The 13821-nt window shown below is 50.5% G+C and overlaps 2 protein-coding genes across 5 annotated transcripts; one reads left to right on the forward strand and one right to left on the reverse strand.

The window, feature by feature from the left end:
- Positions 1-3947: 3947 nt before the first annotated feature.
- LOC117833641 (uncharacterized) lies at positions 3948-4891 on the reverse strand. Its single transcript, XM_034713216.2, has 2 exons — positions 4588-4891; positions 3948-4462 (listed from the first exon to the last, which is right to left on the reverse strand). The coding sequence occupies exons 1-2, from the start codon at positions 4740-4742 to the stop codon at positions 4252-4254; spliced, it is 366 nt and encodes a 121-aa protein (XP_034569107.1). The 5' UTR covers positions 4743-4891; the 3' UTR covers positions 3948-4251.
- Positions 4892-7050: 2159 nt separating this feature from the next.
- Positions 7051-11861, forward strand: LOC117866725 (endoribonuclease Dicer homolog 4). 4 transcript variants are annotated; one of them, XM_072290173.1, is made up of 5 exons: positions 7051-7328; positions 8208-8385; positions 8571-8681; positions 9048-9146; positions 11444-11861. In XM_072290173.1, the coding sequence occupies exons 1-5, from the start codon at positions 7237-7239 to the stop codon at positions 11507-11509; spliced, it is 546 nt and encodes a 181-aa protein (XP_072146274.1). In that variant the 5' UTR covers positions 7051-7236; the 3' UTR covers positions 11510-11861. The 4 variants fall into 4 exon arrangements, with proteins under 4 accessions (XP_072146274.1, XP_072146275.1, XP_034606890.1 ...); XM_072290174.1 differs by lacking the exon at positions 11444-11861 and adding an exon at positions 9275-9551 and having other exon boundaries at positions 7052-7328; XM_034750999.2 differs by having other exon boundaries at positions 7055-7328; positions 9006-9146.
- The last annotated feature ends 1960 nt before the right edge of the window (positions 11862-13821 follow it).

Raw genomic sequence — 13821 nt, forward strand, 5'->3', positions numbered from 1 at the left:
AGGAAAGCCCCTATGATGTCGGCGTCCGCGACGTTGGAGAGCTCAGTGCGCTTCCTGGAGAAGCGCCGGATGTAATCCCTGAGGGACTCGTCCGCTCCCTGGCAACAGCTCCGGAGATCCCAGGAGTTGCCGGGGCGCGTGTACGTGCCTTGGAAGTTTCCTATGAAGACCTCCTTCAGGTCGTTCCAGCAGCGGATCCGTCCCGAAGGGATATGTTCCAGCCAAGCTCGCGTTGAGTCGGCCAGGAAGAGTGGTAGGTTGCGGATGATGAACAGGTCATCCTCCGCACCGCCGGCTTGACATGCAAGCCGGTAGTCACTGAGCCAAACCCCAGGGTTCATCTCCCCTGAGTATTTGGCTACATTTGTTGGTTGCCTGAAGCGCGGCGGAAAGGGCGCGTTCAAGATGCGCGCAGAGAAGGCCCGGGGCCCAGTCGGGCTGGGGCTCGGGCTGCGGTCTTCCCCGTTGTCGTAGCGCCCGCCGCGGTGAATGTGGTAGCCATGATCTACCCCGTCCTCCCTGTCTGCGCGGGAGCACCTCCACGCGTTCAGGGTGTCACGGGCGTCGCGGATGGGGCCGACGCGCTGGTGAACGGATCGAGCCCCGCTTCTCGCGGGTGGTGGTGTCCGCCGGGCGGACGCGGCCTGGTTTGCCCTAGGAGGGGGCTGGTGGACAGACTCCCCCCGTCTCTCCGGGGGCACGTCGGGCGTTGCCCTGCTGGCGTTCTGCCCACGTCGCCGGGACGCGAAACTTTCCGCCTGCTGGATGGCAGCGCATTTGAGCAAGTTGCGCATCTCTTGACGTGCCCGTCGCTCCTCGGGCGTCGCCGGCACGGGGAGTTGCCGGAGCAAGGCCACCGCAGCTGCGACGTTTTGGCTGGCGTGGGCGAAGAGTTGTGGACGCTCTTCGTCCGCGCAAATGCGCTGCTGGACGTCGCGCGCCCGCTGTCGTGCTCCACCCTCGTGGCGGGGATGCTCGTCCTCTTGGCGGGAGGCTGTGCGCGCCTCCGGCTGCTGAGAGCGCTCCACGGCCCTCGGTAAGGCTCCGGTCGTAGCCGCGGCGCGCGAGGGGGGAGTCCTTTGTCTCCCCTCGGCGCCGTTGTCGTTGGACCCCTCGGAGTGCACGTCGGCCATGAAGCACTCACGCGAGGGGTGGGAACTCCCGTTGCTGGAGCCGGCGTCGGAGATCGTCCTCGCCACGCCTGCGAGCTTGTTGTTCGCGGGTGACACGGTCATGGACCGTGTTAGGAGGCGGCCGTAAGTCTCCGCAGCGTTGCGTAGCCCAAAAAGCCACCTCCTGGGAAGGACCCTCTGGCGTGCGCCCGGTCGCTCGCCACTGTCCTGACGGCGGGGCCAAGGATCGCGGGACGAGCGGGCAAGATGAGGATAGGGATCAGCTCGATCCCTTCCCCGGTGGCGAGGAAGTCCAGACTCCCGAAACGGATCAGGGAGCCCAGGGCGAAGCTAATATCGTGATTGGCCATCTGAAGTCGGAGATGTACGCGCAAAGGTCCCCTACCTAGCGCGCCAACTATCGTTGTCAAGATTTGCGAATCAAGACTTAGACTATTAAATTTATTTTATGCGCGTAAGGCTTCGGATGGTGGCGTGGGAGACACGGGGTTAGACTGGTTCGGGCAAAAGAGGCCCTACGTCCAGTGTCGAGGATGCTCGTGTTGCCCACGCGGGGTTCTGTAGTAGGGGTTACAGACGAATGAGAGAGGGATCTGATCCCAGGTCTCTTCAAGGTGCTTGTGCTCTCAGGGAATGCGAGAGTGCGCTGTTGGTTTGAGGGAGAAGAATCCGACCCGCGTCTCTAGCCCCCGATGCCCCTTTTATATCGTAAGAGGACTTCCGGGGTTACAGGTGAGACCGGGTGATGAGAGCAGTAAAGAGTTTAAACGTAGTATGGTAAAAATACAACACGAAGGGAGGAATCAAGTTCCTAGATGCCCGGCGTCCTCGTCGGCCTTCGGCATCTGCCGGCGCGTATGCTGGAGGAGGAGGGTGGCCATGCGCCAACTGTCGTCGCGCCCTACAGATAGCCTCTCCGATGTCTGTAGCCGTCGGGTCATGATGAGGGCGTTTCGTCGCCACTCTGGTGTCCGTTGGGAGGGACGGCGGATGCCGCCGTCCTGCTGATGGCTCGCGGAGAGCGGGCATCACATCCCTGCTGCCGGGCGCGCAGGGCCCGAGAACGGGCGAGTCTTCCCTCTGCTCCGGGCGGCGCAGGCCATGAGTACCCTGCGGCGAATGGAAGGAAGCCGCCGGTACTGTAGCTTGTACAGTGTGGTCGTGCATGGGTACTTGCAGCGGGTTGCGTGAGGAGCGCGGTCATCCTTCTTCCTGCCAGACCTGCGGTGCATTTATGACGAGGTCGACAAGGGGGACCCACGGGATCGTTACCCTAATCATCCAGTCCGCGCCCGAGGGGGATATCCGTCTTGTGGTCCCCAGTGAGTCCGACCCCCGTGCCCATGGTCGGGCGAGGCGGGACCTTGTGGCGAGGGGTCGGGCGCTCCCGACCCCGGGGCCACGGTCGGGCCAGGCGGAGCCTTGCGGCGAGGGGTCGGACGCTCCCGACCTCGGGACCGTGGTCGGGCGAGGCGGAGTCCCACTCATGTTGGGCTTGACAGCGATCTCGTTATCCCGGACGGACCTGGGCCTTCATGATTGTTGCTTTAAGTGGTTTTTAGGAGATCATTAATATTTTCCCCCAACAGTATGCCTAGATAAGGCCCACAGTGAGATCTTCATCCGTAGGCATGTAGGGAGAAATTTCCGCAGGATGGAGATTTATATATATATATATATATTTTATTTTACGATTTTGCAAAAACTATATGGCTGTCTAAAAAATAGCAGAACTAGATCCCTGCCACTGGTTGAAACAGCGGTAGGGAGCTACCGCCGGTTGAAACGGTAGGTGCACTGTAGCACCCTTACCGCCGTTTCATTCGGTGGTATCTCTCCTCTGGACACCACACTTTCAAAAAAATCATAACTAATTCATATGAACTCGAATGGTGATAAACTTTATATGAAAATTGTAAAAACTATTTTCATTTTGCTCAAAATAAAGTTTATCTCCGTTCGAGTTTATATGAATTAGTTATGATTTTTTAAAAGTGTGCTGCCTAGAGGAGAGAGATACCCTCGGATGAAAAGGCGGTAAGGGTGCTACAGTGCATCTACCGCCAACGACGGTAACTTCCTACCGCCGTTTCAACCGGTGGCAAGGATCTATTTCTAGTTCTGCTATTTTTTGGGACGGCAGTATATTTTTGCAAAATCGTAAAATAAAAAATATAAAAATAAAAAAGATTCCAGGATGGGCCGGTTAAGCTCACCTTCCACAAAATGCAGCTCGGCTGCAGCCCGCATACGCTCCCTGCCGCAGGCTTTTGGACTCAGCTGCCAAGGCCTCTCTGGCCCATCTGTCCCCCGCGGGCATTGGCGATTTTTCATTTTTGTGTTTGGGTAACTGGGGTTTGACTACTATCAGTTTTCTGAATTTTTCAGCCTTGCCATTTTAGCTCCCAATGTAACGGCATCCTGCACCACGGGCCAGTAGCACCGCTGCCACGCTGCGCCATTGCGCCGTACAAGGACCGACGGAAAGTCACCAGGCAAGAGAGCGAGGTGTGAAACTGCGAGGAAGGTCAAGTCTCAAGTCGCCATGGCGAGGGCCATCGCTTTCTGGACCGGACTTGCCCGATCAGCAAGGATGGCATCGTCGAGCTCGTCGTCATCCACTTTACTCTCTTCACGCACCCCAAAGCCTGCCGAGGCCGAAGCCGGCCACTGAAGTTGAAAGCGAGGAGGCGAAGAAAAGGAGAAGCGCAATACCAAAAGCTACCGGCGAGTGACCATCATTAAGCTCAAAGCAGAGGCGCCATCTGGTGACGATGGCACACTGCACAGGTGTCACAACACTAAAGACAGGGCTGCCTTTGGACCTTCCTTTGCTCATAGTTTAACCGGCAAATCGACGGTCAAGGAGAGAAAGCATCCAATCAAGAACATCGTCCTTGCATTGCTGCCATCAGTTTCTGTTGACTCACAACTTCTGAAAGCGAAAACTAGTGGCTACCACACAAATCCTTGCTAGCTAAATCATGGTAGTCATCGTTCCAGAGGTTTTACATACTGTAACTCACGTCAGGAGGAGTTTCAGGCGCGTCAGAAAAAAGGAGAAGAAGAAGAAGAACGATGAGGGCGTGTGGTCGGCTGGACGTGTGGTGCTGATAATTCAGGAGGGGTCGAAGTTGTAGTGCTTGTCGACGCCGACGACGACGTCCCAGGTGCAGCTGAGGCCCTTGGGGAAGACGACGAGGTCGCCGGCGCCGAACTCGACGCACTCGCGGGAGCCCTTCACGGCGGCCCTCACCCTGCCCTTCACGAGGTAGCACGTCAGCGCCGCGTCGAACTTGAGCGGGAACCTCCCCGGCGGGCAGCCCCATCTTCCATGTTGCGCACGCACGACGCAGGATCAGAGCAAAAACTTAGTTAAATAACGAAAGAACATGCATGTCATATGAAGAATTGAAGATATCCAAGAGAGAAATTAAAAAGAAAAGTTGAATACTTGGGCCAGGACTTGACGCCGAGTTGAAGCAAGCGCGCCTCCGGCGGGTTCTTCTCCACGGTGATGCAGAGGCCGGGGGGCCTGCTTGTTGCCTCCATGGCGTCTGGGCTCGTCGAAGCCGTCCCCATGAGCTGCCTCTTTGACTGCGAAGACATAGAAGGTGCAGTGTGGACAGTAGTGGTGTGTGCCACTAGCTAGAGAGTACAGAGTACTAGCCGGCCGACAATAGCTAGAGGGTCTAGAGGAATATAAAGAGGGATGCGACCAGTTGGATCGCTTGGATATGGAGGAGCGCCAAGCGCACTTGGATGTAGCGGAAGGAGTCCTTGTTACACAGAGGCACTGCACGAATCTCTGCAGTTCGTGCTCTTTACCACAGCATCCTTGCATCCCAGATTCCCAGTGGCGAGTGCATATCAGTAGATCACGATACAATTTCGCTCATTTAGATTTGAAATCCTGCTGCCCACTTTTATAAGCACGGATCTTGTATAGTACTATTTTTGGATGACTAAATTCTACGACCCTAGCACGGACTCATACTCTCATAGAGCTCGATCTGTAGCCACTACGTGCCGCAACAAGTGACAATGGAATATACTCCCATTGATCCTAAATACTCCATCCGTTCCAAACTATAAGTCTTTTTATTTTTTTAATTCATAGACTTTATTATGTACTTAGATATACTTTATATCTAGATGCATAATAATATCATTTATATCTAGATACATAAAAATATCTATGCATCTAGAAAACTCAAAACGATCTATAATTTGGAAGGAAGGAAGTACTGTGGTATTGTCCATGACAACGTCTACACCGTGGCTATTAATATACAACTAAAAATTGAAATATATCATTTTAAATAGGAAAGAATTGGTTGGATGCATTTAAAAATCAAGTTATTTCTTGCCATCCAAATGCACAAGCTTATGAGGCTAATAATCTCCATAAGGAAACGAATGTGAAGCTAGAATTTAAAGCTCTCTATAGAGACATATGGCTCCTCATCAATAAGGAGACGAAGCAATGACCAGCATTCTTGTGAAACACTCCATCCGTTCCAAATTGTAGGTCATTTTAGCTTTTCTAAGTTCATACATATTATTATGCAACGTTCTAAATTGTAGGTCATTTTAGCTTTTCTAGATTCATAGATATTATTATGCACCTAGACATACACTAGATATGCATAATAATATCTATGAATCTAAAAAAGTCAAAATGACCTACAATTTGGAATGGAGGGAGTAGAAAAGAATTATAGGCACTAGAAAGAGTTTTATGATGAATTTCCAATATGAACTTTGCATCCGCAGATGCACTCAGAGAGAAAAAAAAAACTTATGTTTGCAATCTGTACAAATTCTTGAATACTGATATTCAAAACTAAAACAATTTTAACTAAGAAAAATGTAAATGGACTTACATTTATGATTGGAGGCAGTAAGTTGTTGTCTTGTTGAACTGGTTAAAAATTTTAGATCCGAAATATATTTAAAATAATTTGAGACTTAGAACCCATGCAGTCCTTGACAATTACCAATGCCAAGTGATTTCCGCCTGACATGATGAGATTTCCAGTATCAAGCATTCAGGCTAAAACGAGCTAGAAGGAATCGCTTCTCCATCATGTTAGAGGTACACACTACAGAGACATAATTTGTATGTGTATGTAGAGAGTCATTTAATTTCATTGATTTTCATTACTCCATCCTTTGTAGTACAATTTTTGCCCATAGGACACCATATGCATAGATAAATGAATTATTAATTTTGCCTGAATCTGCCCGTTTTATGACCTTTGGATATCATGTAAGTTGTACTTGTATGTCACTGCATTTCCAGACCCTACATGTCACGGACAGACAGGCCCCAGCCCAGGTCACCCGTCCGGCGGCGTCGTCCACCCCGGCGACACAAGAGCCAGCAAACCTCGGCTCATGGGTTCAGGGCGTGTTTGGATCCTCAAACTAAAATTCTTATCACATCGAAGGTTCGGATGCTAATTATAAGTATTAAATATAAGCTAATTATAAAACTAATTGCAGAAGCCCTAAGCTAATTCGCGAGACAAATCTATTAAGCCTAATTAATCCATCATTAGCAAATGGTTACTGTAGCACCACATTCTCAAATCATGAACTAATTAGGCTTAATAAATTCATCTTGCGAATTAACCTCCATCTATACAATTAATTTTATAATTAATTTATACTTAATATTCTTAATTAATATCAGACATCATCGCGGTTCGCGTCACCGCCTCGCCTCATCATCAACGATCACCTGCCCCCTTTTCGGCAGAGGACGGAAAAACCCGGCGCGAAAGTGCAGATCGGGACGGCGGACCCCCGGGCCCCACCGTCGAAAGGGCCCAGCGGGGTCCGTCTCCTCCCCTCCTCTCCTCGTGCTCCAAACAAGACCCGCTCCCACCTCTGTGTGCCTGCCTCATTTTAACTCGCGCAAGCGCAACACATCCGATTCCATCCGCCCCCACGCTGCAGCCTCTCTTCTCCTCTCCCATCCGCGCACGGCCGTTAGCCCGCTTACATAATACATACACCGCGAGGAGCCGAGGAGGCTCAGCCTTTCTGTTCCCTTCCCCACACACCCTCCCTCTTGCTCCAGCTCGAAGCTTCCGCCATGGGCGAGGGAGAGGACGAGACCTCGAGCTCCGCCGCGGCGGCGAGCGCGGCCGCGGGCGTCCCCAAGGACCCGAGGAAGATCGCGCGCAAGTAAGCGCCCTCCCTCCTCGCACTCTTCTCCCGATTCGTTTTTAGATTCTCGTGGCGTGTTTCTACTTTTGATGGGAGTAGTGAAGCTGCAGAGCAGGGCTCGCTGATGAATTTTTTTGGATCAGTTTCTCGTGCGAGGCTGGTTTTAGGCGGTTTTTGCGGCGCGATTGCTTTTTTCTGTTGTTTCGCTTAGCGCTTCATGCTCGGCACGCTAGTTTCGATTTTTCTCCATATTTTTAGATAGGTTTGATCGAAGCACCGTTTCCGAACAGAGTTTTAGGAGTTTTCGCATTAGTTGCGCTAGTATGTATGGTTGCAGCTATGGATGTTTAATGCTCCCCTGTTACGAAGTTCGAGAACGTGATAAACTGAGAGAGTACCCCTTAATCTAGATTCGGTCTTGTCAGAGGGCCTGTTCCGGGATAGGCCTGCGTGTCTGCCCATCGGTAACTCGTCAGGTTTCCCGTTGATAGCGGCTGCTCGGCACTAAAAGCATGTGTGATCCTCACCCTGTCTACTCCTACGCAAACTCAATTACTACTTTATGGCATTGTGGTGCGCCAGATGAAGTAGAACATGTCAATGCATAAATGGACTGAAGCAATGAGCCTGTTCGTGATTTCGTGGTGATTGTGCCTTGCAGTCATCATTCCTATTACTACTTTGTGGCAAATGGTGGGCAGCCTTTTCATTTAATGTTAAATGAAGTAATGTGAGACCATGGATGCCTTTCTTTTAAAAAAAAATACATTGTCAAACAAACTAGGGGCACTCTGCTGCATTGTCTTAGCTTATTAATCAAGGGTTTCTCCTGTTTCCTTCAAATAATACCGCAGGTTTGGAAATGGCAATGATGGTTTGCTAGTTTTTGCTATTTAGGTATCAGCTGGATCTTTGCAAGAGGGCGGTTGAGGAGAACATCATAGTGTACCTTGGCACAGGATGTGGGAAGACACACATTGCTGTGTTACTCATGAATGAGCTTGGACACCTCATCCGCAAACCCAGCCGCGAGGTGTGCGTCTTCCTCGCACCGACCATTCCCCTTGTGCGCCAGGTATCCTTGCTCCTCTCACTATGTCTATATTCTTTTCTGGTAAAGCATGAAGGCATGAGCTCTAAAATTTTGACTAGATTACCTCAGTTGTTCATGGATGTTTCATGTTTGTAACCACATCTTCAGTACCAGGGGCAACTCTACATGCTTAGTCAGTGCTCTTTTTCTGTATTTATGTTTTGTAGCAAGCAATAGTGATTGCGGATTCCACCAATTTTAAAGTTCAATGTTACCATGGAAGCGGTAAAAACTTAAGAGACCACCAGGCATGGGAGAAAGAGATGGCCGAGTATGAGGTATGGTTTGCTCTATGTTCTATTTCCTGGCATCTGCCAAATGGCCATTGATCGTCCAGTTTTGAATATTTTCAATATTTATCATAAATCAATAAAGCTGTAGTGCTTGAAAAATTTTGGAGAAAAATTTCAGACAGAGCTGCTAGACTTGCGATCATATTTTTTAAACCAGAGTTCTAACTCTCTAGTAACAAGAAAAATAAAGTCATATCAACTTTTACACACAATTTTGGGCGAATATAATCTACTTATACCATTATTCTTTCTCTTCTCCATGCATTAGTTTTTTCTGCCTAACTTATGCTGCTTTCTCTGCCACTTCAGGTCCTTGTAATGATACCTCGAATATTATTGCGTAATTTGCAGCATTGTTTCATCAAGATGGATTCAATCGTACTTGTGGTATTTGATGAATGTCATCATGCACAAGCACAAAAAAGGCATCCATATGCACAAATTATGAAGGTAATTGCTCGCATGTTCAATGCTTGTACTATCAACATCTATTGGAAGCTTATATTCAGCCACTGAACTTCCTCCTGTACCTGTGCATCATTAAATCTTCATTTCTGTTGATTTTCTCTTGATGACAGGAAGTACCTTTGCTATTTTGACTGATTTTAATGTAGTGACTTGTCAAAAAGGGAAAAAAAAGAAACCATTAGATTATACTTTTGTTTGGTACATGAAATATGTTGGTGGGTAAATTCCAGTCTCTGGAACAGATTTGATGTACAACCCCTTTTTGCTAATGATGCCCTTGTCCAAATGTTTTCTGGTTGGAAACAATATGCGGAAAACATTTGGCATGTTGGAGACTTGTGCCTGTGCTTGTACCTACATTAATGCATGCAAATGATTCTTGGATTCCTACAATGGTTCCATTGACATCCTAAGATACAAATTATCCCTATATTCTTATATGCATATATAATTATTTTAAATTTATTCAAATCTGTATCTGGCATCCATATTTGTATGGGAACATAGTTGCATGCTAAATCTTCATAATCATATACTCTTCAACCAACCTAGGAGGAACTTTGTGACATTTTAATAAGAAGAAGCAAGAATCCATATTCGATGTCCTCTAATGGATATGGATGCTAGAAGCTCCAGATATATTTTCTTATCAAACTTATGGCGCATGATCTTTTATGGCCTTTGCTGTTCTTTTTCTCTGAACATTTACTAATTGTACCACTGAGTGCATCATGAGGGCTTGATCACGTAGTTACAACAACCAATTGATAAATTTTTATTGCTTTGAATCTTTTGAACTTATTATTAGGAAGTATATGTGTATATTAGGATGTATTTATCCTTTCCTTCTACACTTGATGTATTCCTTGTAATCCAAGCCATATTAGCCATATATATATAGAGGTCACCCCCTCATTAGGGCGTGTGGTGTTTCCCATCTACTTTTCTACATGGTATTACGAGATTAGATCGTGGGTCTCCTCTCCTCTCCCTCGCGCCTCCCTCCTATCCCGCGCGAAATCCTAGGGCGGCGCCTCTCCTGCTGTGCCGCTGCCACCCCCTCTGCTGCACCTCCTGTCGCGCGCCCCCCTCCCTACCACGCGCTATGGCCACCCTCTCCTCCGCCGGCTCTTCCGTGTCCGGCAACGCCACCGCCCCTGCTGGTGGCCCTGTGCCGCCCCCTGTGCCGCCGTCTGGCGTGCCTACTGGCGCCAGCGGTGGTGCCCTTGTGCTGTCGCCTCCTTGTCCGCCTCCTCCTGGCGCCGGCGGTGGTGCTCCTGTGCCACCCCCCGACCTCCCTCCCAGTGCCAGCCGTGGCGCCCCCTGGTGGCGGTTTGCATCTTATTCATACCCCACCACCCGTCGTCCACCCTACACCACCGTCTCCGTCAAGTCTCACGTTCCCATGACATTGATGATTAAGTCCTCCGCTTACACCAAGTGGGCATCCTTCTTCAAGTCCATGTGCGGCAAGTTCGTCCTCAAGTCGCACTCGACGGCACGGTGGCACCCTGTCCCTAAGACCCCGATTGGGATCAAGCGGATTGTTGCGTTCGCTCTTGGTTCTTCGACTCCGTTGACGACTCCGTCCTCGATCTCGCCATGAGCAACGATGATCAGATCACCTGGGATCTTTGGCTTGCCATCGATGGACTTTTTCATTCCAACAAGCAGTCCCGGGCGATCTTCCTCAGCCACGACTTCAACTCCATGACGCAAGGTGACTCCTCTATCGCCTAGTACTGCAGCTACATGAAGACTCTTGCTGACACCCTCTGCGACATCGGCCATCCCGTTCAGGACTCCCAGCTTGTCCTGAACCTCCTCCGCGGCCTCAACCCATGCTTCTCCAACACCACCGACGACATCGCCAACTCTACCGCCGGCTTCCCGTCCTTCGCCCTGAAGGAACTTCACCTCGCCAATGAGGAGAAGATCTCCAACTCCACCACCCTCCTCGCCGGGAACTCTTCGTCATCTTCATCCTCCGGCTGTATGGGCGAGTGCCACCCGCTGTCTGGTTCTATCCAGATTGGCAGCAGCGGCAGCAGTAGCGGTGGCGGCGGCAAGAAGTGGCAGCAGAAGAAGGGCAGCGGCGGTTTCTAGGCGCCCCTGGCGGCGGCGGCTCCTGTTGGGGACCGCCCCACAACGCGCCCTGAACGAAGCTGGCGTGGACCTCTCCCTGACACCAACGCTGACCTCGTCATTATACTCTTTTACGAAGCTAACAATTAACCGAGGTTAACTAGTACGAAAATGCCCGTTCTGTGATTTTGCAGGCGAAGATTCTAGAAGTTGAGGCCCCACGGAGCTCCTGGCGACCTGACTTCGGGGAGGTCCTATGACCAAAGCCTGAGGTTAGCTGACTTCGACCAACAAAGGCGGAAAGCATATGGAAGCATACTTAGTCCCAACGAAGCTAACAAGTAGGGAAGGAAGGGGTCAGGATAGCCCTGGGACCACTTTACTGTGGGTCAATTTTGTAATAAGGATCTTGGAAAGGGTTAGAAATGTAATCCCACTTTGAAAGTGACATCTTGAGTAGGGGTCAAGTTACTGTTTTATACGGAATATGTCCGGGATGTAGTTGTTGGGTATGGGTATAACGGGTACGCGGAAATGTAACTTTATGGCCCTATAAAGGGAGGTGAACTGTCCCCCTTAAGCCAAGTACTATTCATACGTTTGCTCGATTTATCATTGTCTTCATTCATTATTTTATGCTAAAATCCACGCATGCCCCCTAACATTACCACCCGATCTCTGACGGCGCTGGAGCCATACGAAGGCCGTCGCCATCACTGGCCAAACAAGGTGGAGGCCAAAGGGTCGGCGCGATCTCCTACGAGCTAGTACAACTACAGCAACGACATCCCCAGCTTCGTCCCCAACTCTCATGGCTGGGTCATCGTGTAACGTTGTTGCTGGTGATGCTTCTGATCTTTTACTAAGATGTGTTCATGTTTTAGATGTTAAGGTCCTGGTTTTGTTAATCTAAGTAATGTATATTCCTACATTTGGCATCAGCGCCACCGTGAGTGGTCGTCGCCACGCTCCTCTCACCGGCCATCAGGAAGCCGAGGGAAGGCCGCCGCCTCCGCCGCTGTGCCTTGAGGATCCTGCACCCGCCTGCAATGAGAGTACCCCGACGGAGCCCTTCGACGGACCCGCGCGCGACTCGGTCACACGCGATACCAGGGAGAGGGCCCGCGGTGGCGCAAGGCGTCGGTGGCACGCTTTTGGCTAGCGGTGGGCAGCGGGCGGCGCTGGACCCGCCGGAGCCACTTGAGATGCGCTCGTCTCGCTATTAGGCCCCACAGTGGAGCCCCTCGACGGATCCGCGCACGACTAGGTCGCACGCCGGCTTCGGCGAGACGGCCCGCGGTGGAGCCTGGCAAGGGTGGCGGGCGGGCAGCCACCGGCGGCGCTGTGCTCGGGGAGAAGAGGAGAGCGGCAGTGCGGAGGCGAGAGAAGGGGAGGGAAATGAACTAGGGTTCCAGTGGAGCGGACGGCGCGCGGATTTGTTCGTCCGCAACGCGCGCTCAGCCGTTGGATGCGGGGGACGGCGGAGATCGATGTGGGTGGAGCGCGCGCAGCGTGGCTGGGCCGAAATGGCGGCCCAGCCATTGGCTGCTGGGCTTAGAGCCCATGCTGGCGCTGGGAAACATGCCATGGGCCGTCAGCTGGGCCGCAAGTATCCTTCTGCACGCGCCGGGCCACTTGCGAGCTGGGCCGTCAGCCGGGCCTCTGCGCTAGACTGCAAGACAAAAAACAAGACCCGCTAATCATCAACAAAAAGCATGCAATTTGTTCAATTTGCCACTTGTGTCCAAGGTAAAGACGTTGATGGTACGACATGGCCCACCTATATATGTTCAACGAATATTCTTTAATACATTAAATAAGTCACTTCCGTCCAACGCTAGGAAATGGACGCCTTTTGTCTCTTGCTCGGCTACTTTTGGCAGATTGTTGGGCCTCAGATTTCTAAGCTTCAATGTGTTCTTGATTTCCAGATCCCAATTTTAGATTTGAACGCAGTGCCAAAAGTCCGCATGAAAATGACCATGATTAGTTACGACTATTCACTCATGGAATCCTTAACACCTAATTAATTAATAAAGTTGATGGGAGTCTAAGCAATGAAGAACTCATTTACCTGTGCAGTTTAGGAGGGCAAAAAAAAGGAAATTAAAGGATTTGATAGTACAGATCGGAGCTATATGATCGAGGACAACTAAGGCATGCGTTTTGGATTTTTTTTCGGCAATGAGTGGGCAAAAACATAAGGTTACTTGAGGACTAAGATTCTATACTTCATGATATTATCATGATAGAAGGTATCCTGTACGTTGAAACATGTGTCAGTCCAGTTTCGAGATTCGGACCGTGTGCAGTAGCTCTGGATTATATCCGTTGCTGTACGGTGGGAGTCTACTATATAGATATAGATGCGATACGGTTATAAAAAAACGGATCGTCCCTCTCGCCGATTCAAATCCATTTGAACCATCTTTCTTTCTCTCCTCCCACCACCCATTCTCTCTACCCCGAGATCCAGCGATGCAACCACCGCATCTGGCGGTGCCGGTGCCTATCCAACGGCGCTCGCTCTAAATCCAGCTGCGACCTCGAGGGAGGTGGTGGGGGAGGGTGG

This window comes from Setaria viridis, chromosome 8 (assembly GCF_005286985.2).
Source record: "Setaria viridis chromosome 8, Setaria_viridis_v4.0, whole genome shotgun sequence".
NCBI classification, from domain to species: Eukaryota; Viridiplantae; Streptophyta; class Magnoliopsida; order Poales; family Poaceae; genus Setaria; species Setaria viridis.

Bases quoted from the DNA above. Each gene is read 5' to 3' on its own strand.
- LOC117833641 (XM_034713216.2), bottom strand. From the start codon at position 4,742: ATGTCTTCGCAGTCAAAGAGGCAGCTCATGGGGACGGCTTCGACGAGC. The intron at 4,463-4,587 runs GTATTCAACTTT...GCAACATGGAAG, and splicing joins GGCGTCAAGTCCTGGCCCAA to ATGGGGCTGCCCGCCGGGGA.
- LOC117866725 (XM_034750999.2), top strand. From the start codon at position 7,237: ATGGGCGAGGGAGAGGACGAGACCTCGAGCTCCGCCGCGGCGGCGAGC. The intron at 8,682-9,005 runs GTATGGTTTGCT...CTGCCACTTCAG, and splicing joins AAGAGATGGCCGAGTATGAG to GTCCTTGTAATGATACCTCG. The intron at 9,147-11,443 runs GTAATTGCTCGC...GTGATTTTGCAG, and splicing joins CATATGCACAAATTATGAAG to GCGAAGATTCTAGAAGTTGA.